This window comes from Chanos chanos, chromosome 2 (assembly GCF_902362185.1).
Source record: "Chanos chanos chromosome 2, fChaCha1.1, whole genome shotgun sequence".
NCBI classification, from domain to species: domain Eukaryota; kingdom Metazoa; phylum Chordata; class Actinopteri; order Gonorynchiformes; family Chanidae; genus Chanos; species Chanos chanos.
Window position 1 is genome coordinate 54868812 of NC_044496.1, and position 22753 is coordinate 54891564.

At 40.6% G+C, this 22753-nt stretch overlaps 3 protein-coding genes across 5 annotated transcripts; 1 reads left to right on the forward strand and 2 right to left on the reverse strand.

Moving 5' to 3' along the window:
- The first annotated feature begins 4963 nt into the window (after window positions 1-4963).
- Window positions 4964-12881, forward strand: pdlim3b (PDZ and LIM domain 3b). 3 transcript variants are annotated; one of them, XM_030766273.1, is made up of 7 exons: window positions 4964-5056; window positions 8916-9067; window positions 9613-9697; window positions 10443-10630; window positions 11864-11991; window positions 12359-12470; window positions 12692-12881. In XM_030766273.1, exons 1-7 carry the CDS (start codon window positions 4964-4966, stop codon window positions 12879-12881), a joined length of 948 nt encoding a protein of 315 aa, XP_030622133.1. The 3 variants fall into 3 exon arrangements, with proteins under 3 accessions (XP_030622133.1, XP_030622134.1, XP_030622135.1); XM_030766274.1 differs by lacking the exon at window positions 10443-10630 and adding an exon at window positions 10884-10951; XM_030766275.1 differs by lacking the exons at window positions 8916-9067; window positions 9613-9697; window positions 10443-10630 and adding an exon at window positions 10884-10951.
- A 1062-nt stretch (window positions 12882-13943) lies between these two features.
- On the reverse strand, window positions 13944-16599 carry cfap96 (cilia and flagella associated protein 96). Its single transcript, XM_030766889.1, has 7 exons — window positions 16503-16599; window positions 16042-16261; window positions 15266-15403; window positions 14854-14929; window positions 14481-14660; window positions 14129-14295; window positions 13944-13995 (listed from the first exon to the last, which is right to left on the reverse strand). The coding sequence occupies exons 1-7, from the start codon at window positions 16597-16599 to the stop codon at window positions 13944-13946; spliced, it is 930 nt and encodes a 309-aa protein (XP_030622749.1).
- Window positions 16600-18539: 1940 nt separating this feature from the next.
- On the reverse strand, window positions 18540-22614 carry LOC115805092 (thiosulfate:glutathione sulfurtransferase-like). The gene is made up of 7 exons (XM_030765575.1): window positions 22611-22614; window positions 22208-22272; window positions 21968-22096; window positions 21716-21767; window positions 19394-19528; window positions 18794-18956; window positions 18540-18594 (listed from the first exon to the last, which is right to left on the reverse strand). The coding sequence occupies exons 1-7, from the start codon at window positions 22612-22614 to the stop codon at window positions 18540-18542; spliced, it is 603 nt and encodes a 200-aa protein (XP_030621435.1).
- Between the last annotated feature and the right edge of the window lie 139 nt (window positions 22615-22753).

A 22753-nucleotide genomic window follows, 5' to 3' on the forward strand; every position in this document is an offset into this window, starting at 1 on the left:
GTCTATCTTTTATTTATTGAGGTGTACTTCTTTTTCCCCCTCACACCGGGGCTATATTGGAGATGGGAAGGGTGAGATAGATTTGGGCGTGGGGACGTCCCGTTGGTTTTGGAAAGAGGACTGTCTCTCTTCAGTCTGCACCTGTGGGACTAGATTTGCACACTTTTCCGGTGTTAAAGTTTGTGTCAGGCGACACGGTTCTCAAAGAAAACTGTTCCTAGCTGCAGCATGCGCTTCCCCTCTATCACATCTAAAACAGTCTGGTTTGGAGCAGAAATCTCTGATCAGCAGTGGATTGATTTTCCCTCAAGACATTCCTTTAAGTATATGAAGGATTATACAAAATAGAGAAAAAGCAAAAAAAAAAAGCAAAAAAAAGTCTATGGTATTTTTTTTTTTTCGGTCAAGTGAAGTCATGTTTTATAGCGTGTAACACTCCTTTAACTTGTAATTTAGAGTCTAAACGGGGGAGATACACAAGATATCTGAAACACTTCTATGCCATATGTATCTGCGCATCATTTTGGGTTGGTTATTTTTCTACTGATGGGCTGATGAGCAGAAAATAGAATAATTGTTGTTTTCTATGTTATAAACCTGTTATGGACAGCTGTGCATTTTATCTATGAAATATTCCCTGTCTTAAGAATGGACATCAGTAGGTCCATAAATAAATCTGGTTTGTTTTAATTCAACATTCATAAAATCGTAGCTGGTTTTATTTTTCTTTTATGTGATGAAAAGCTTAATATATTCAGATGTTTTCAGTTGTTTTTTTTTTTCTTTTTTTCACAAATTATTTGAACATGTCACATAATTTGAAATAAAATTGTTACATTTTTCCATATCTATATATGCATTAACAAGATTTCAGCAAATATGCAAAACGTGTTTTCACAACAGACTCTGTGCACACTTTTTCCCTCCTTTTTTTATCATAACAATGTTCCAATGATTCATAACAATGTAGCAAAATGATCGTAGGGTCAGCCATACATTTCTGAAATCTTGTGACCATTGATACAAATCTTCAAAACATCCCAATATCCTGTTTGTCATGGCTTTTGCCTTTTCATCTGTATTATTGGAAACTTACCATTCTGTATTATCAATAGACTTTGCATATGCATATATATATATTTTCTTTTTTCATAATGAAATATCTATTTGTGTTGTCCAGTGTTTCATAACAACTGTTATTAACTATATTTTTAGACAACATTTTTATCTGAACTGCCTTCATGAGACTATACTGCTCTGACACTCAATAAAAACGTAATTTATGCACATGTTTAAAAATATAAACATCCCAACATATTATTTGGTGGGAAAAAGAAAAGATTCGGCTGAAACGAACTTAATTTGTAGTCATAATGATCTTCTGATACTTACGCGGTCTCTGTGGGGTTTCTTTTTCAGTTTTTTGGGGGCAGAATAAGAAGTTCTGTGCAGTTTGTCATTACATTCTGGCTCCTAGTCCTCCATCCATCAATGCTAATTCATTTTGTTCATTGGTACAGCGTCTGAACGGCTGCAAACCCCTGAGTCAAACGGTTTGTGTGGAACACGTTGCCTATTTAAAAATGACTAGTGAACTTAGGCCTGTGGTAAAACTATATTGACTGCAGAATATGAAATGAAGACACACAGATGTGTGTGTGTGTGTGTGTGTGTGTGTGTGTGTGTGTGTGTGTGTGTGTGTGTGTATGAGTAAAAGTGTACCTTATGTATTGCACAAAAGAAGTTACTTGGTGTGAAAGACTGTGTCATTAAGGTTCCACATGGCAGCTGATTCAAGACTATTACAATTGACTGTTACCTAACACTCGACTCAGGAAGAGGGAAAGGCTCTTTGAAATCCGTTTTTTTTTGTTTGTTTGTTTGTTTGTTTTTCAGGGCACAAAAACGATGAGAGAAAAAGACAAAGCAAATTGAATTGATGAATTTTCTGTTTGTTAAGCCATGACCCCTTTCTTTCACGCTCTGGCCACTGAGTCTGCAGTCCACAACATTACATTTTAAAAATGAGTCTTCCTCTGAAATTCTATCAATATTCCTACAAAAAAAAGAACTCTTTATCAAAAAAACAAAATAACAGTAGCAATCAATCAATGTTTATTTTTTATGTATTTTTTTTTCCTGTGGAATTGTACATTAAATAAATTCTCTCTGACGTAATATTTTTCATGAATGCAAGTCTCCAGTTTTTGATTCTCCTCTGATCTTATCATTGTCTGTACTCTTTGGTTCAGACTCTCAGTAATTGTATTCAAAATGATTTGTCAAAGCCATACCAAGGATATACTGAGCTCCATTTTCATTTTTAAAATGCTCAGATATGACCGTTTCCAGTGATTCTGGCAGCTTTAAATGAGCTCTGAAAACGTAGCCAAGTATAAACTGTCACCATTCACTTAACATCACAAAACTGCTTTGTAGTTCCACTGTATCTCTAAAATGACTTGATTACAAACGGGCTTACATTTAGACAGATAGCTCTTTCAGTAAATGCCATCTTCATAATGAGAAAATTCTGTGAAGTGATCCCTGTCAAAAAAAAAAAAAAAAAAAATCTTTTCCCAGAGTTTTATGTGAACTTTTACTTAGTTTGGCCTCCAGTGACATGTCAGCTCCTCTCAGCTTCTTTGAATTGGCTACAGTATGTGGTCTGTGCCGCAGTGTTGGCTGGTCCTATAGCTGACTAGCCGCACTATAAACAGCTACGCCGTGTCCTGGAGCTGTCCGCCGTGCCGCCATGGTAACCGAGTAAACAGAGAGCCTGAGGAGGGCAGGCTGGGTCTGTTCTCACAGAGAAAGAATCACAGGCATCCAGAGATGCACGACTAAAGCTGAGCTCTATACACTATGCCTTTTTCTGTAGCCCCCCCCCCCCCCCCCTTTTTTAAGAATGAACTAAATCCCTCCCCAAGCTTTTTAAATCACTTTGTTTATCACTTCAGAGAACAGTGACCCAAGCCTTCTGTTTATGTCTCTACACCCAAAGGAACTGGAGAAAAATAGTACACTAATTTTGACTCAGTGAATTATTTGTGAATATGCATCTGAGTATGATAATCGTGATATATTTCACTAATTGTTTACCATAACGTTGTTAAATGATAAATACCAGTCGTAAAAGTGCCAAGTTTATCTTCATAATAAAATTAATGTTTATATGAGTTCCCTCAGGACAATTTGTAAGCAAAGCCGTCTAAGGATTCATAGAGAGCGAGCTGACAGAAGCCAGAGAGACAACGTAATGCCAGAGGAAAACTGTTCAGTCTAAAAGCCCCCATGGTTTCACTCTATTTTAGAATGCTAACAATTGTCCTGCTCGGGCTTTTTCAGCCTAATAAGGAAACGATGTTGTAAACCTTTTTAATGCACCGTACTGGGGAAGTGCTTTCGACCAAGTGTTAGGGACTTAATTTAACTTTGGTGCACCCTTTTCGAATGTTTTCAGGGATTTTTTTTTTTTACTATATGTATAAGGTATTTCTGGTAAATGTAATGCTTAACTTCCACTGCCAGGAATCTGAAGACAGACTTGCCCTTCCTGTGTGATCTGTTGTTTTGCAAACCGATCTCAGTCAGCATGTGAGGTGGCTCTCTTTTGGGGGTGGGGGGGCACAAGTAAAAGCATTGAAAACCGTGATTATAGGTTTGTGAGTAACATCAGGTAAAAATTTTGTCAGAGGGGCCTTAGGCTCTGTGAACTGTTTGCTCACCATGACTCTGTTGAAATGCGGTCTGTGAGAGAGAGTAGCTTATATCTGGTCCCAGGTATAATCAGACACGTATTCCCAGATGCCCCGGATTTCACGCTCTCCTCCTCTGCTTATCTACACAAAATCCAAGTTCAGAATCAAAGTGTTGTATGACATTCACTTTTTGTGGTTAACCTTGGCTCACATTCTTTACAGGATGAGGACTTTGAAACCTCGTAGGCCACGCCCACGCCGCCAGACGTGTCAAGACTGGCCGTGACGATGTGGTTTTAGCATGTCAGTTATCAGATCCGACAGATTTATGCTTGATCTGTTTATCAGGCAGACTGTGATTCAGCTCTGCGCTTTGATCAGATGACTAACTAGAGGAGCAGCTCAACACAGGTGTCCGACCATCTGAGAGGAGTGAAAAAATTTGGAGAGTTGACAGTTAACAAATGAAGAGGGAAAGAGCATGGGGGTTGGCTGGGGAGGGTGTGTGTGTGTGTGTGTGTGTGTGTGAGAGAGAGAGAGAGAGAGAGATAGAGAGGGGGGGGGGGGGAGAGAAAGAGGGAGAGAGAGAGAGAGAATGCCCCACCTATACAAGTGAGATCATCAGGAAAAGGGAACCTGAGGCAGGGCACTGGAAAATACTCTTCCATCTCTCTCTCTCTCTCTCTCTCTCTCTCTCTCTCCCTCTTTCTCCCCCCCTCTCTCTATCTCTCTCTCTCTCTTTCTCTCTCTCTCTCTCCCTCTTTCTCTCTATCTCTATCTCTCTCTCTTTCTCTCTCTCTCTCTCTGTATCCCCCCTCTCTCTTTCTCTCTCTCTCTCTCCCCTCTCTCTCCCTCTCTCTTTCTCTCTCTCTCTCTCCCCTCTCTCTCCCTCTCTCTTTCTCTCTCTCCTCTCTCCCCCCCTCTCTTTCTCTCTTTCTCTCACTATCTCTCTGTCTCACTCTGTCCTCTTTCACACACACACACACACAAACACACACACACACACGCACACACGTGCACGCACACACACACACCCACACAGTGCTTAAAAGGGATTCAAGCACAGTCACTGGTTGCCAAGTGTGAGGAGAGTGAGTGGATCTACAGTAGGAGGAACAGAGTAGCTTATCCTCCTCTCTCTCTCTCTCTCTCTCTCTCCGCAGATACTCCACTACCCAAGAATTAAAAAAGTCAGAGGAAAAAAAAAGAGAGAGAGAAAAAGTAGGAGAGAGTGAAAGACTCAAGGAGCAAAGGAGAGAGAAATGCCACAGAATGTAGTACTGGACGGGCCTGGCCCGTGGGGATTCCGGCTGTCCGGCGGAAAAGACTTCAACCAGTCTCTGACCGTCACCAGAGTGAGTGAACAACAACAGCAGCAGCTCATGTTTGTTTGGGGTTTTCACTGATATCGTTCATTTGATATTCTTTATGGACTTTCTTGCCTCTTTTTATTAGCTACCAATTTAGATTTACTCACACTATTATGCACTAGATACACTATTACACTGCAGCTTACATGGATGCGTTTCCAAAGTTGTAGTGTCAGATTTCTCTAATAATAGGAAGAGTTGTCGGTTTGGTACAAAGTTCTGTGGCAGAAGAGTTCATTTATATCTTTATTTCCGGACAGAGGTCTGTTTTCGTGACATGACATTGATCGAAACTGATGCCTCTAACAACTGGCTGAAAAGAGATGAGCTTGGCACATGAATTGGGCATCGCTAAGTGTGGAGAATTTTCTATTGAGATGATGACATATCGGGCGACCCTGATGTGCTATTTAAGGGAGGTTTGAGATCCTGACAGAGAGAAAGTCGTGTTATCTGAACATCACAGCTGTAAGCTGAAAGGAGCCAGTCGTTATAGTCCCTGGTCTTCTCGATGTTTGAGCAGAGGCCAGTTTCCTCTACCCCTTTGGCTGCAGTTGGCGTCGTGTTTAGTCTTTAATTTGCAAATACATGGATAATCTGTCTCTCATCGCACTGCTAAATATAAGGCTGTATAGAGATGGTTTCCAGAAAGGTCAGTGGCCCTGGATGCTTGGCATCCACGCTCACGTCTAAAGAGTGGCTCCGCGCGGATCTCCACACCTGTCGACGGAGCGAATAACAGCTCTCAGTTCTAGATCTCTTTAACGCGCTGTTGATTGAGGATCGGCGTGCTGATAGGAAAAGGTGGAAGGTTAGATGCATGTTCAGGCTAACTGCTAAAGCAGACGGCGCATTCTCTGAGCTTTGCACTGGAGTATTTGAAAAGGATTCCTCTGCCCCTCTAATCTAATAAACATATAAACAATAGAATAAACGAATGAGAGTTGAGAAATAAATCAGTGTTAGTTTTGGAGATGGGACAACATTCTGAGTGGCCACAGGAGAACATGACAAACCAGTCGGGCAGACTAACTGGTCAACGTAAATACACGAAGAAGAAAATGCTTTATGGAAATTTTTACGGAGAAATTTGGCGAGGAGAGGCAAAGACACACACACACACACACACACACACGCAATGCCAACACACATACACAAGAACATGTCCCCTTCATATAAAAGGCATGTGCTTAGGCACCCTGTCTTAGTAAATAAAATACCACTTCCATAAACAATTACTTGCTGCTGCCCACACACACACACACACACACACACACACACACACACACACAGCATACTGTGCTGAGAGCCTCTCTCTGTGTGTACCTGGTTCTATTTATGTGATAAATGTTAACGAGAGTCGTGCAATACAATGACTCATCTGTTTCTCTCTCATTCCTCTAATCCATGTGTGGATCAGAACCAGCCAGAACCAGATGCTGTCCACTTCTACGACAATGTTTCAGAGATATTAATAACTGGAAGGGTGGGGGGGGCTTATTAGTGCAGCATCTACGATGAAGACATAACAGCATGTTCTCAACAGGGAGCACTATTTATGACCTTTAACATTAATCATCTGCAAAATCACTGAAAGACAAGAACTTTCTCTTTTTTTTTAAGCGTCATAGCGAGAGGTAACTGTAATCCACGATGCATGTACAGTGAAGAAATAACAGCATGTTCTCAATAGGGAGCGTTATTTATGTCCTGTAACATAAATCATCTGCAAAATTAGTGAAAGAAAAGGTTTTTTTTTTATTACAGTCATAGCGAGAGGTAACAATAATCTATACTGCCTGTGAGACCTGCTATGTGGGCCGAGAGTAAAGAAACTCTGCCTTATTAGAGAGAGATTTTCAGCCGAGGGAAACGGTGAGCTCATCCCAAAAGTAAACCTCTGTGGTTTTGTTAACGCTCCATCCGGAACCTTCTCTGTGCTCCGGCGGAGCGCGGCCTGAGGTGACCTCATGGTGCGTTTTTAAAGGCAGTAATGCTAAGCTATTAAAGCAGTGAAGTCAGTGTATACGGGGTGAGGGTAAGCAGATGTAGGCTTATCTGTTAAAAAGATCAATTGTATCCTGTCATTGTCGCTAAAAAATTGTGCTAATATATCGTAAACACACACGCACGCACGCACGCACACGCATGCACACACACGCGCACACACACACACACACACACACACACACACGCACACACACAAACGCATGGCTCATCTTATTTATAGGAATGTTTCAATTGCCAACCACTCACTGAATTTTACATGTACATTTAGTCTAGCCTTACATTTGGTCTTAGATATTTTACTTCCTTAAAATATCTATGATGCAGTCTGTTTTTACTTCGTCTGGCAAAAAAACCTCATGAGTTTAAATGTCACTACAGTGATTACTGCTTCCATGTTCAAAACAATCAACACACATTAAACAGGTGCTCCCTACAACTGCAACTGAATGTTATATTCAAACTGATGTGTGTCTGCATGTGTGTGCGTGTGAGTGTGTGTATTTGTGTGTTTATGTGTGCGCGCATGTGTGTGAGTATGCATATGTGTGTCTATGTGTGTGTGTGTGCGCGTGTGTGTGTGTGTCTAATTTAATTATGAGGACATTCATGTTGCCTCATTAACTCTTTGATTACATCTGGGAGAGCCTCCAGCTTTGATGGTATGCTTAGCATAGCAATGGGTCAATTGACAGAAAGATTTCTCAGGAATAGTGATTTTCGGTTGTTTCTGTTCATCCAGGCTAAACTCTCAGCAATAATCACATGTCTCTATTACCCTTTATTCATACAGGTTTATCCAGAGAGGAGCACAGAGTGTATCAGGCTTGTATTCCCTTCAGTGAAAACATGGATTAGCGACATTTAATATCATAACATTATGTCTACAGTGTGGTATGAACTGGAGAAAAAAACAGAGGCTTTGTGGTTTGGGGGGCCAGGATGCACAAAGTTCATTGCCTTTGATTATTGCTTGCTGAAACATGACTCTTAAAGGCGTATTGATTGTACAATACCACAGGAATTGATCACTCCTTTTCACATCCAGCAGCTCAGAACTTCTAAAATAGCCTGCACAAAACTCTCTGGATTTGATGAATCTTCTAGTGTTAAAATAACTATGGTGACCTAATCTGTTATGAATCTACGCTATAGAGAAAAAGAGAGAGAGAGAGAGAGAGAGAAACATGAGTGAAAACAGTGGTTAAAGGCACAGGGAGGCGCTACCCAAGCAGCAGTGTAAGGGGGAGAAGGGCTCCTTACAAGGCAAGCTGATGAGATAAATGTCCGAAGGGAGAGAGGAGAAATACCTCAGAAAATGAGCCTGCCAGGGATGAGAGGAGTGAAGGATGATGTCAGACCCCAGTAATGAAAGACAGAGTGAGGAGGGAGAGAGAGAGAGAGAGAGGGAGAAAGAAAGAGAGAGAGTGGAGGGGAGGGGAGGGGGGAGGTCTGGGCGACAGAGTGAATGCCATATAGGTTAGATCAGCCTGCTGCCAATAGTCAAGGCTTCAGAAGTGTGCTGCTGTGACCTGATTGACAAACCCATACTCCACTATTTATAGTCTTCTCTCCGCATAGCATGGGCCAAAAGATAACTAACACTGCTATCTCATACCCCCCACCCAGTCACCCATCCACACCCCCAAAAAACTCTGTTTCCATTCATGTATAAAAACTTTTTGGGGAGGCAGGCGCTGAGGTATGATATGCTCTCTGTCTTTTGACAACTTCAGCTCATTACAGAGCCTTGGAACTGTCTGTGACTGTTTTCAATTCAACCCTGTCCTTCCCACCTTGACTGGAGAAACTAAACGCCCGGATGCCCGGTTTCTAGGTAACCCCTGGCGGTAAGGCCTCATTGGCTAATCTGTGTCCCGGCGATGTCATTCTGGCCATCGACGGCGTCTCTACAGAGGGCATGACGCACACCGAAGCACAGAACAAGATCAAAGACGCGACCTACCAGCTTTGTCTCAAAATTGAGAGGTAAAGACCGCATAATCACTCAATATATACAACGTTGTGATGTAATGATTGGCAGGACAACCGCAATTCAAAATCTAAACATCAAAATGTTTCTTTCAAGTTTTTCTACTCCAGTGTTTCCTAATCTTTGCTGGCACGTGTGCGTGTGTTAGGTCTCTCTCTCTGCCTCCCACACATCTGCTTTAGCTTTTCAAGAGCTTCGTAATGAGTTGATGGGTTGAATAAGCTGTGTGTTAGAGCAGGGAGACATCTAAAACATGCAGTGCTCTACACCTCCGGGAGCAGGATGGGACAAACTCTGATCTAAACGACCAGACTGTCCGCCTGATGTCTCAAGTTTACCTTCAGTCCTGTCTGTCTTTCAGATTTACACTCACTCGTAAAAATGGCAGAGTCTAGGATGGCTTGTAGACACTTGGCTGATGATGTAAATTATGATCTTAACAAGGTCACGGTCGACACGCAATGTAAAGCATCGCTTGGACTGATCTTTTTATTAGAGCAGCAATTTTTATCAAACTGAATATGTACTGCATCTGTCGCAGACCTGAAACCAAACTCTGGTCGCCGCAAGTAACAGAAGAAGGAAAGGCCCACCCCTTCAAAATCAATTTAGAGGCGGAGCAACAAGTAAGTATGACAGACCAATAAACAAGACCACCGATGTGTGTGTGTTTTTTTTTTTCTTTTTTCTTCTCCCAAACAGTTGCATGTTGCACGTGACAAATCCGTGGCATAAATTCTTTTTCAAGGAATGTTCCAGATAAACATCTCTAATGAATACTTTCAGGAATGCGGGTGTGTGAAGCACGTAGAAAAGATGTTTGTGTTGCTGCTGTGTCGTATGTGAACGAGGTGCTTGGAACTGTAGATTTATGACATTGGGCTTTGGCTTTGGCCCACAGGATGACTGGACGTCTCTCTTCTTTTTTTTATTTTGGTCCAATATTCTCCTGATCAGATTCGCATCAGCTGACTCAGATTCTTAGTTATGTTGCTGACACCTTCAGCACTATCTTACCTCACTTAAATTGCTCCAAAGGAGTTCTTTGATATCATTTAACTCTTTAAAACTCTTTAAAAATATTACTTCAATTTTGGGATAAGCTGAAAGAATGGTGACCAGCATGTCAGGATTATATTCACCACCCAATTACATTAATTCACCACAATTTAGTCGTATTTTTTGTATTCCAGGTACTCTGTGATAAAGTCTGTCATCTCATCAAGCATTGAGTTCGGTTGGTTTGGTTTTCCCTCAGACTGTCCACAGTAACACTGTGCCTTTGCAGATCTGCTTGATGAGTCCTCTTGTCCTGTGTTTGTGGTGAACTATGACCCCAGCATGCAGTGTGTCTCTGTCCCACGTGTGCAGGAGTATAAACCAATCGGCACAGCCCATAACAGACGCGCTCAGCCGTTTGTGGCTGCCGCCAACCTGGACGACAACAGGCAAGTGGTGAGCTCCACCTACAACACTCCCATAGGCCTCTACTCTGAAGACAACATCCAGGATGCTCTTCAGGGACAGGTCCGAAGCCTGGTGCAGGACAAACCTGAGGGGTGAGTTCCATCCCAGTGCCGTCAGAAGACCAACAAGAACAACCACCTTCCACCTTTTTTTTTTCCCGCTAACTTTCCCTCACGAACTTTTCCTTTCCACCTTCCAAACCTTCTCCAACAAACTCCATCAGGTCCTCCTGGAACCCACACGCAAACTTCAAACTAGCAGACCTCCGCCCTCCGCCCTAACCTCTCACCTGTCAACCTCCACCTGTCTCTCTAACTCCAGCTTCCCTCTTCTTGTGCCTTGCAGGACCTTGGTTACTTCGAACACAAGTTTAATGTCAGACCAAAGCCCTTCATATCTGCCACCCAGAGCAGGTTAATAGTTCCACAATATCCATGCATGTCAACACTCGTTATTAAAGGAATGTCATCACCTGTTCCTTTAATTAGAAAAGGAATGCTGTAATATGACAGACACAATTTCTAACGGCAATGAATGATCCAAAATGCGATCTTTAAATGAATTTTTTATGTAATAAGTTATTGTGAATTCAGTACCATGCATATCATCTTTATTGTATTTGATCTAAAGATAATTATGTTCATCAAAGTCAGTAGAATCAACAAATGTGAAGACATATCTTTTGAACTGCAATATCCATTATTATCATAGTCAGTAACATTTTGGTCCTGAGGCTTGGTCTCTGTTCTTATTGCTAACTTTCTCTCCATTCTCTCTTGGTCTTTGTTGTTTTCCGTAACTTTGTGTCCCATTCTGTCTCCTGTCTATAACTTTTGTTTGTTCTGTCCCTGTTCTGTAATATCATCATTTGGCTCACCTGTCTTTGTTGCGGCAACTGAATACAACCTCAGTGACAGCACATCAGGGGGGTTGATGGGAAATGTAGTCAGTTCCCCTCCTGGCTCCCAGCTGGTTGCTCACCCCAGCCAGAGTGGAGTACTGGCTCCTTCAGCTCAGTATAACTCCCCCCTTGCATTGTATTCAGAAGCCAATGTCATGAACTCACTACAGCAGGCTCAGATTTCCGCTGTAGATGAACAAGCCTCACCCAGGTAACCACAGCTCAGTGTCTACTCAACTTACCTACATCCGCCTTGATCCGTGCGTCAGATGTTTTTCTTGTTGTTACAGTAAATACAGTGCCCTGTGGTATTAGTTTCACATATTTTTTGCATTATGAATACACAGTCGATGAGATTCACAATAGGAACTAGAGGTCGACTCCTCTGCAACACGTATGATACTGACAAATCTTCTGTTTTCAGTGGGAAAAGACTCACCTCCATTGAGGAGTCCCATGTGTACCGCATGCTCCAGGAAGATCACGAGAAGCCACACGAACCGCGGCAGTCAGGCTCCTTCAAGGCCCTGCAGGACTGTGTGGAGAATAACCGTGAGCTCTAACCTGCCCACCACACCATGCAAAAATATAACAGTAAATAACAACAACAACAACAACAACAACAACAAACAACCTCATGTTACCAGCTACATTTCAGAATATTGACCAGACAGGTTGATTCTGATGAACCTGTCAACTCTTAGCAACTACAACTGTGACCTTATACACCAGGGTTCTTGTGTAGATAAGAGACCAGACATATGAAATGGCGTGAGCTAAAACTGAGCTAAAACTGATCATCGCTTTTCCATAGTTTACACACTTAAACACGTGCATGTGACGATAAAAGACCCCTGATGAAAGAGACTTTGATGTCATTTTGTCTGAAATGATCTGTGATGTTTTGTTATTTTATAAGGTCCCAGGCCTCTGGTGACTAAGAGTGTGAAAGCTCCAGTAACAAAGCCCCAGGCAGCAGGCGGCAGTCTTCAGAAGCTACCTCTGTGTGACAAATGTGGTCACGGCATTGTGTGAGTATTAAAAAAAAAACAAAAACCCGCACACACGATCCTATTATCAACAGCTTTATAACGTCATAATAAATCTCACATTTTTATCCTCCCCCCCGGATAGTTTCGTTCTCTCACACTTATAAGCACGGCCTCTTATTTCTGCTATGACCTTTCACCACGGGTGCCCTCTGAACTTTGCCCTTTGACCTTTGTCACTGTCTCACCTCACTAACTGACAGGGGGACGGTGGTGAAAGCGAGGGACAAGTTTCGCCACCCGGCCTGCTTTGTTTGTTCGGACTGCAACGTCAACCTGAAGCAGAAAGGTTACTTCTTCGTGGAGGGACAGTTGTACTGTGAGACCCATGCTCGCGCCAGGACAAGACCACCGGAGGGACACGATCTGATCACTGTTTACCCCAAGGCTTAGAGACACACACGGTCAAAAGCTCAAACCAATCTCTGCCAAGCACAAGAAGCTACAACCAATCGTATGATCGCTTTTTACTTCTATAGCTGTTGCCAGAGAAACCTGTACCCTGCTCTACTGCCAAAGCATACAGCTCCATTTTCTTGGGATGTTTCTTGATGTTCATTATACCTTCAACCGATAGGTGATCTTATACCTTCAACTGATAGGTAAAAATGAACGAATGGCTTATAATTTTGAAAACATGCTTCTCCTAGGATTTGATCAGTGTCTGAGGGGCTGAAGAGAAAAAACAGAAAATTGGCAAGGTTCTTCATTCATTGAATGAAACATGGACTGCTGTTTTGAAAGTGAACGTCAGCCAGTTTTTGTTGATCATTTTTGTTGTAACAGGATTTAAGTTTGCTAAAGACGGTAGTTTATAGGCCAAGCTTCTCTACTGTATGAAAATGGGATATTTAGTGATGCTCAATGAACTGAGGCATAAGTGGACTTAAGTGGATGTGAACACAGGTATATTTCAATGCAGATTACCATGACTTAAGCTTTAAACTTGCAAAAAAAATAAATTCCTTCACAAATCTTTCTTCACTGAGTGTGTGTAGTATGCTGAATATTACTTCTTTAAAAAAAATTCAAAAATTTAAAATGTAAAACAAACAAAACAAAACAAAAATTCAAGGAAATCCCATTTGTATGGCCAAATATGATTATTATCACTGAAAGGAAAGGAGAAAGGCATCGTTTGAATTATGCTAATGAGACAATTTGAACCAACCTTTTTTGGATCATTTTTTCAATCAATTAAAGGCAGAGTATCCATTGACAGATTGGATTTTATTATTGTTTATAGCTTTGTTTGTTATTCTGTTTCAAACTGAAAAAATGTACACGAGACTCTAAGAGATCCACACTCCTTATATGACTCGTATGTAACAAAGGTCAATTGAGGAGGGGTTTGAAAAAAAAAAAAAAACTTTAAAACTTTATTTAAACATCAGAACACTTCAGTTGTTGGAAAGGTTGAATTTAACCATCGCATTGTTACTGCGTCGTGACGTGTCAGTATGCCATAACCGAAGCAATCTGATTGTAGTTTGAGGAATTAATTGCCCTGGAAATGAAAAAAAAAAGAGAGAAAACTGACAGACAGGCATACAGTGAACATTCAACAACAAAGATACGATTAGCATCTACCGTATTATCCTCCAAAACAGTCATGTTCAGGGAATTTAGATCAGCCTTACTTGTTAATGTTAACTCCGAGAATGCTCTTGACCGGTGTGCTTTTAGTTCCGGGTGAGGGACGGAACACTTTTCCCTCTTTGTTTGTGGTTAAGGGCTTCTGGCCAAAGTAAGCGTCCGCTGAGTGGGCCGGATAAGAGCTAAAAGTCCCAGCTTTCATCCCTCCGATCTGAAACACAGAAAACCACCATGCCCTGCTACAGAATTCAGATGATCCATTCGTTTGTCGGTCGGCCATTAAGCGAAAAACGTGAACCACGTGAAAGAAGGTTCTATCTCTCATTCAGAATATTCAGACATGTTCAGCAGAAAGAGATCATTTACGCAGGTCTTCCACCTGGAGACTGTTCTTACCTTTTTGCTGGGCGAGCTTGGTTTGAAGGGCACGACAAAGTGTTTTTTCTCCTCTGTTTTCTTTGTAGGTGGTAAGGGTTTGTCAAATTTGTAAGGATTGCTATCAAAACACTCTTTTGGACGGAGGTTCAGACGGAAAGGCCCTCCTTTCAGCATGGATTTATGGGCCGCCATCTCACGCTAGCAAAACAAAATCCTCTCATTAAAATACACAAGACAACATTCTCTTATTTCACACAATAATCATTGTAACATTAGCTTTGGTCGTGGTTTTGGTATGTACGAAAACAAAATTATACAATCTGCAGACTTCATAAATACAATCTTTTTTTTTTTTTTCACATCACACACCCACGCAACAACACACCCTCACCTGCGACATCTCTTTGGCTCGGTCATAGAGGTCTGAGGCATAGGAGTCCATTTTAGACAAGGTCACATTTGGATAACTATTCAAAACAAAACACTCATTTAAATAATTATATAACCAGTCGTCTTCATGAGGGCGGTGAAGTCACAGCCTCTGCTGTATTCTGACAGATATTAATCATGTAACATGTGAAATATGGAGCTTACATTCCGCTGCTGCAATTCCAAAATAAATAAACCAAAATGATCATTTTGTTTTTCAGACCAAGGAGTAGTACAGTGCCAGACAAAGCATCCAGTCGCTTCCTCATATCCAGAGGAACATGGAGAGGGAGTAGATATTAAAAGTATAGCGGACTAGTGAGAGAACACCTTTTAATAAACAAGTGAACCATTGGTTGTCAATCTTAACATACCCGTAGCCACTCCCTTTTTTGGGTGGACTGGTGTAGAAGTTCTTGCCAGGAGATTTGTATGGTTTCTTTGGGATCTGCAGCACACTCATAGCTTGTACAGGACCTCCAATCGTCCCATAGTAACCGCCTACTCCGGACCTACAACATGTCATGGAGGTAGGGAAACACAACATTGCGGTCAGCCTCATTTTGATAGAAGAGTTCTCTGAGGAATTGATTTGCTAGAAACACTGACATTTTCCAAAGCCTCTCTAGAGACTTTTCAAGTCATCCAAAATAAAAGATGACCCCCACCCCCCAAAACTGGGTGAATGTCCAGACTAAATGACTCGCTCTCATCTTTTCTGGTAAGACCTGAATTGTGACCTGAATGAAATAACCTGTGAAATACGCAACATGGCAACGAAACATGTCTGTGACAAAGGTTATGAGGTTAGATATGGACAATGTAGAGGATTTCTGGTCGAATTTCTGCTTGAATACATTAATGCCATAATGGTATCTCTGCAATGTTTCCTTCTCTGGAGTCTAAATAGATCACAGAGCTAAGAGGATCATGATGAAATGGAAACTCTGAGAAAGGGTGGTTCTTTTCATGTGTTTTCATTCAAATGAAGTTCAAAACCACATCAACCTTGATGGGCACAATTAACGACAGCCTGTCAGCGAGAAGAACACTCCTCAGCATGAAGCTTTCATTTAGAGCGATTTTTCATCAAACAGCAATGTAGAATGTATTCCGTTTTGTCTTATATTTACTTAGAAGCTGAACTTACGGTTTCTTCTCTCCGTTGCTGGGAAGGAAGGCTTTTCCTAAGTTCTTCTTGGCCTGTTGAATCCTGTATTGCCTCTGAAGTTTCACTGTATCTGTTAGGGCTTCCCTCTCAAAGATTCTATTGAACTGCGTGTCAAAATAACCTGCCTGTAAAGCAGACTTCCTCTTTGGTCCGGATGTCAACATTTGTTTATTCTTATATGCAGATTCATTAAAGGGACCTTTTGGAGAAAAGAAGGAATTGGGGTACAATTGGTGGATCATTTCCTGTTCCGTAATTTAAGCGTTATGGATACGTAAAATTTTTCAAAGCATTCTGGAATAATAAAGGGTCTATTTAGACAACTAGTATCACAGTAGTTGCGTGATGTTTTTTGTTTGTTTGTTTATTTTAAGTATTTATGTTGTTTGAAAGGATAATGCAAACCGTGCCGTGATGAGATGATGGCAGATTTTACTTACGATAAACATAAGGCGTGTATTTATCCCCTATGGAAATATAGCCCATCTCTTTAAACAGGCCCACGCGATCCATGTCTGACTTCCCCTCCAGAGGCATATTTTAAACCCTGTAACACGGAAAGAAACAAACTTCTGCCAGTGGTTTCTAGAGGACAGTACTCGACTTTAATTCTGAGCTTCTCAATCAGACTTCTAATTTTTCGAAGCAAAAGCATTTTAAGAATTACATGGCATTAATCCATTCAACCCGTTCAATATTAACTGCATTGAAATTTCAAATCAGTAACCAAGAGTAGGCTACTTTGCTACAATTTATGCGCAATTACAACACGGTGTAATTTAAGACGCAGTCTGAAAGTCAATATCTACCTTAAATTTCGACCGGTGTTAAAATCAACAAATCCCGTTTCAGCTACCAAAATAAATTATGTGGTCGCTTTAAAATTTGTGTACATTTTTTGTTTCCAAGGCGCCGTGTAATCATTATTCAGTCGGAAGCTGCCAGAGGCATTACGTTTCATGCGTGCAAATTAACACGGCATGCTTTTGTACTACTCTAAAAAAGATTTCACAAAATACATATATTTATCGGCGTGGTCTTATATTTCACCAGAATTCTTTTTTTTTCTCTCTTTTCTTTCTTTTTTCTTTTTTTTTGACTAAGAAGCAATAGGTCTCCAGCCGATGCAAGGGGTTGTATAGAGAAAGGCATTCTGGACCTTGTAGTCACCGTATACAGTACGGTTGCATGTACAGTACACACATGAAGGCCTGCTGTTTGGACTAAGAGTGTGATTACGGTGCACAGCCTCACTCAGGAGGTTTTCAGCCTTTTTCGACATGCGGCCCGTGGTCTAACTGTTAGTCTAATTACTACGACAGGGAGCAGTCCCAGCACCCAAATAAACTACCTACGAGATATTAAAATTGAATTAGCTCAATCATTTACCCTTTTTCCAGATGTACGTAATACTATTATTTATTTCATTTTAATTGATTGTTTAGTGATCCCTGTTTTAATGCTTTATTTCCTGCGAATTGCTTATGACAATGACAAAAATTATTCTTTGCAGACGATAGGTTTTCAATTTTCAATGTTTAATTTTGAAACCCTGGCCTACATAAAAAGTTTACTAAATGTCCACCGGTAGGAGATGAACTCAACTCAGTGACGTGCTACATGACGATTTAACGCTGAAGAAAACGCCGTATGGTAAAGAGGCATACAGCACTTCAACAATTTAATCCTCTTCAATTGGAAGTTCGTGGCTATAAAACTGGATTCTAATCCCATGACCAAGAAATCAATTATGAATAGTGCGACCATTATACCTTTCTGTCAAACGGGTCACAGCGGTTACAAAGTTCAAGTTTTTTATCACATAGTTACGCGTTCCAAAGATTAAAAAATGTAGCTGTGATCAAGCTCTAATAAATAATTGATGGCGGGGTTCTTTCGTCCCCATTGCCAGGTTTGCGACACTAATAAGAAAATTATACACCTCGCACTTTGATCCTCTCCAAGTCAGTTTGTGGAATTTTAGCGCCACCAACAGGGGTGAGAGGAACATGCTTTAACATTGGCAAAAGTCACACAGCCATTGCACGGAATCACTGGAAAGAATGATCGTATTCAGCAACCAAATATCTTTATTTGTCGGCATAACAAACAATGGAGACCACTGCAGCCTACATATTCAAGTTTGTAGAGCTAAACTGATAAGGATATCAGAGTAATCTTGAACTGTTATATAATTCATTTATCTTATCACTATTAGTAATTGTATTACCCGTAAGTACAACAGTTCAAGGTAGCTGCCTAGTCGTTTGGCACTAGCGTCCTCTTTCATGACACTTGATACTATCTTGCCTCAACAGAATTCCGTGCAGAGAACATATACAAACCACGGAATTAATAAATGAGTAGTATGAAACCAGATAGTACAGGACAGTGTTCATAAACAGCAGAAACACAAAGCATGAAACATCTTAATATATTTTATATTCTTCAGGCTTGGGTTTAAAAGCGTATAGGCATCACTTCCCTTCCTTCTCTGACCATTCTTTGTAGCTTCCAGTGTAGTTCCGAGCCCTAAACAGAAACCACAAGAACTCTAAGGAAAAGTTGAAGAGCCTTAGTGTAATCAGCTTAAAAGAGTCAATCTCAAAGTGTAGCGTCAGAGTTAATCAATTTAAAATTAAATCAACAAATAAGTGGTGTATGTGTTGTTTTTATGCATGCCCATAGATCATTATCATAACAAATATTTGTATTATTGATCGATTCATACTTTACAAAGCCAAGGTTTCTGGCCTTCTCTGTGGCGATTCCAGACCGGCGTCCCGTCTGGCAGTGGAAGACCAGTGTAGGGTAATCCAGTGGGGGTTTGGCCACACCATACTTGGCCTTGAATGCAGCCGCATCCAGAGACAGGTCAGTCTCTACATTCTCCACTGCAAGATGGAAATTAAATTGGCATTATAAACATACACTCACAAAATACAAAAGGTATACAGGTAACAAAATGTGTAGGATACAAAATATCCATGCTACTTTAAATATGTATGTAGGCCTATGGCTCTTTATGTATTTTGTCATAACTGACAGATGAACTACTTTTATACTGTAAACACTAAGTGTCATTTGAGGAGACGTCTCGTGCATGGAACAGTGAAGACAGTGGCCAATAATTTCAGTTAATAATATCTCAGTAAAAACACTTAGTGGCAAACTCTATGTAACAAAGACTTCTCTCATTTTGAATAGATTCCTACTTCCCTATAGCAGCAAAATTCTGCTATGTATGTATGTATGTATGTATGTGTGTGTGTGTGTATGTATGTATGCATTAATTTATTTCTTTATCACTTTGTAATGTTCTATAACTCACGGGGCATGTTTATGGATCCTGGGATATGCCCTTTTCCCCACTCATCTTTGGAGCGTACATCCACCAGGATAAGCCCTGAGTCGGGGCCCATGAGAGCTTTAAGTTCATCATAGGTGATCTCCTTATCTGAGTTAGAGTGGCAGAGTTAGTTTCTCTTTATCTGCTCTACCCTAAGATAATCATAAACCGTAATGACGTGTTTAAGGTGCAGTAAGGAATGTCAGACAATTCACCTGAATCATGATGATCCTACTATATGTCAAACCTGAATAACTAGACAAACCAGTAAACATCCATACTGAAAACGAGACCATATATAATCTTCATTCTATATCTAACAACTGCTTAGAAGCATTTGCATGAAAGTTAAGCACACTGTATCACAAAAAATAGAGTTCAAAGTAGAGAACAAAGAAACAAGCAAGCAAGCAAACAAACAAACAAGCAAACAAGCAAACAAACACCATTTCCTTAACTTTTGAACTTTTGTAATCCTAAATAAATCTGCTTACATATCAAAATGGAGTAAGTTAGTTTCAATTATAAGTTTGAGAAGTTTTGATTTCAAAACACACAAAATGCAATTATGTTGCTCCAGGGTTTTGTTTGTTGTCTGGGACTGGAAGCCCTGATTCTGTCACGCAAGCCTTGCTTCAGTAAACACACCTGCTCATCAGAGCAAATAGTACGGTGTGTTCAAGTCCTGCGGGGAGTCCTCAGTAGGACTCCTAAGCCCAAGTGGGCCGAGTTATCATCAGGCTGAATCAAACATAGGCCTATTGCACGCTCCCCTTACCAACGTTCAACATTTTAAGAACAGAATCAGAAGAATTACAATAGATTTAATTAGAAAAGTATAATGAACATTAACTGAACCTCTGAAATATTTAACAGTACTATTATAATAGTGCTATTAATGACAGTGCAATAATATAATAACAGTCCTATTAACTAGTAATATTTTAAATCTGTATATGGCTTATTAGCATCACCAGTGGTGACTTGAGTGATTAAAAAATGTAATATATATATATATATATATATACACACACACACATTAATGTCTATTTAAACCCAAATTTGTATATTACACACCTCTTGCTCCAAATAATCTAACTATGGGTAAAATACTCACTTGGATCTGCCATATTCTCTATGTACAGCTGAGATGAGACTCTGTGAAAATAGCCCTCAGAGTTTCAGTTGGCTGTGATTGAAGTAAAAGTAAGCGAAAGTTACACTGTCTTCATATAACCTATTAGACTGCCCTGATTAGGCGTGCTGAGTTGTGATGATGCTGTGAAGTATAGGCTACATATATAGTATCTTACAGGTGACACTCTATTGGTCTGTGATAAATTCAGAGATCCAATAGAAAAGGGCTGCGCTAATTGCAGTAATTTCTCTTTATCTCTAGACTGTCACGAAATGAACCTTTGTCTTTGCGTTCGTTTTTTCCATTATGCATGCTATTTATTGGCTTAATATCGCAATATAGTATATCTGAACGTATATTAGTAAGTTCTACGATGCATATTCTATATATATACAAGGCACGTACAGAACAGCTGCTCGTGAATAGATCCTGGTCGTAGTTTATTTGGCTAAAAAAAGTGATTTTCCGATATCAATACGAAGAGCCCTCACAAACGTTTCAAAACACTCTCTGAGCTCATCTGACCCAATGTCTTTTAATTCCCAAGGTAGCTCAGGGGTGTATTCTCTAAAGGGATAGCTTCTTACTCAACTCTTCATTATCAAGAGATATTTGTCTTGAGAGGGAGCGGTCGTCAGATTCGCAGAATCTCTATGGCTGTTGGTTTCCAAGGTCCCCCTCACACCAACAATCTGTCCAAAACACGCGCGACACATCTCGTTATTTTCTGTACATTTTCTGCTATCTTTATAAGAGCAGGTGCATTTTTCAAGACAGTTCCATGGTTTATTTTCAGTTCCTATTTCTACCAGGCGTTGCTACCCTACTGACACTCATTTCACAACATAACTCGGATTCTCCATTCAGGGCATTCTCTGTATAGCTTAAGTAGGTTTATATCTGAAGAGTGAAGGGGTTAAAGCTATTCCCGGATAAAGGGCATTCCCATAAAATAAATCGCAATAATTGACCCCACTTGCCTCGTTCGTGATTAATAAAAGGAAAAACACAAGAAAAATACTGAGGAACGTAAACCTTTATTGTTGGCAACATGGAAAGTTTTGTAGGAAGTGAGTAAGAGTACATTTGGAACGTCAAATGTTGCAAACATTTAGTTTCCTGGATACGCTAAAAAACATAATACGTTGAGCGCATTCACGGTACACCTGCCTCAGATGAATTCAGTCCTTTGAGATCCTCCATGGAAATGATGACTACCTAAACAGAGACGAAGCGGAGATCCTTGACACAAAGTCCAGTAAAACTATCGTGATCAGGTCATTTCGGTCAGATCGTGGATTTTTTTTTTATCGAGTTTAATTTTTACTTGATGTTTTTAAAGTAATTAACTGTAGTGACTCTAATCACATTCCTAACCTCTAGCGAGAAGATGCTTGCTATCTCCAACTGTTCCTCACCTTGTCATGAGACGGGTCATCATAATCACACACTCCCTCTGGGAAAACTTTACGAATCAACATTTTGAGCTCCACTGGGTAAACATAGGTGGGCCTAAAGTTCCCACTGGTGCCAACGCTATGATGTTGCTGCAAGAGTGCGTGATAAAACACAAAACCTCGTTGATCCAAATCGAGGCCAGTCTTAATTCATGATAAGCTCGTCGCTCGATAATGTCTGCTAATCACTACCATACTCACCAGTCGGCGCTGGATGAGACGATATGCCTTTTTGCGCCTTGAAGGGTCAGTCTTCAGTCTCGCCGCTGCGTGGAGTATTGGCGACACCCAGAGGGGCACGCTGAAGATGGAGGACACTTTCAGGTAATGAAAAGTGGGTATGGTTGGAGTTGACAGAGAATAAAATCATACCCGTTTTAAATAACTGAAATGTTGTTAAACTTTTTTTTTTTTAATGTATCTTAAAACCGATGTAAATGTAGCAGTTGCTTTCGCGCAACAATGTGGCTTACAAGTTGCACGCTATCTCAGCTAATAACAGCTTTCCACTACCCTGTGCTTAGCCTACTCACAAGAAAATCCTACACAGCATTTTAGTTTGCACATAAACTTTCTGGACAGAGTAGAAGTCCCTGAACATTACCCATACTGAAGGCAGTGCTGAACATAAGTATCCATTTGACTGAAACAACTGGCAATAAATTTACGAGACTCAATCCGCAATCAGCAATAAGTGTTACAGTTGCAAGGTGTGTACAGGAAGTTCAACGGCTAGTTTTTGGCCAT

What these genes read in the sequence shown, in the direction of transcription:
- LOC115805092 (XM_030765575.1), bottom strand. An exon ending in ATGACCCGTCTCATGACAAG is followed by an intron (nt 21,768 to 21,967) that starts GTGAGGAACAGT and finishes GTCTCTGTTTAG; the next exon opens with GTAGTCATCATTTCCATGGA. An exon ending in AGGATCCATAAACATGCCCC is followed by an intron (nt 18,957 to 19,393) that starts GTGAGTTATAGA and finishes TCCATCTTGCAG; the next exon opens with TGGAGAATGTAGAGACTGAC.
- cfap96 (XM_030766889.1), bottom strand. Translation starts at nt 16,599, where the DNA reads ATGCCTCTGGAGGGGAAGTCAGACATGGATCGCGTGGGCCTGTTTAAA. An exon ending in AAAAAAGGGAGTGGCTACGG is followed by an intron (nt 14,930 to 15,265) that starts GTATGTTAAGAT and finishes TGTTTTGAATAG; the next exon opens with TTATCCAAATGTGACCTTGT. An exon ending in GAGCCAAAGAGATGTCGCAG is followed by an intron (nt 14,661 to 14,853) that starts GTGAGGGTGTGT and finishes TTGTTTTGCTAG; the next exon opens with CGTGAGATGGCGGCCCATAA.
- pdlim3b (XM_030766273.1), top strand. Translation starts at nt 4,964, where the DNA reads ATGCCACAGAATGTAGTACTGGACGGGCCTGGCCCGTGGGGATTCCGG. An exon ending in AGTCTCTGACCGTCACCAGA is followed by an intron (nt 5,057 to 8,915) that starts GTGAGTGAACAA and finishes CCCGGTTTCTAG; the next exon opens with GTAACCCCTGGCGGTAAGGC. An exon ending in AAATGTGGTCACGGCATTGT is followed by an intron (nt 12,471 to 12,691) that starts GTGAGTATTAAA and finishes ACTAACTGACAG; the next exon opens with GGGGACGGTGGTGAAAGCGA.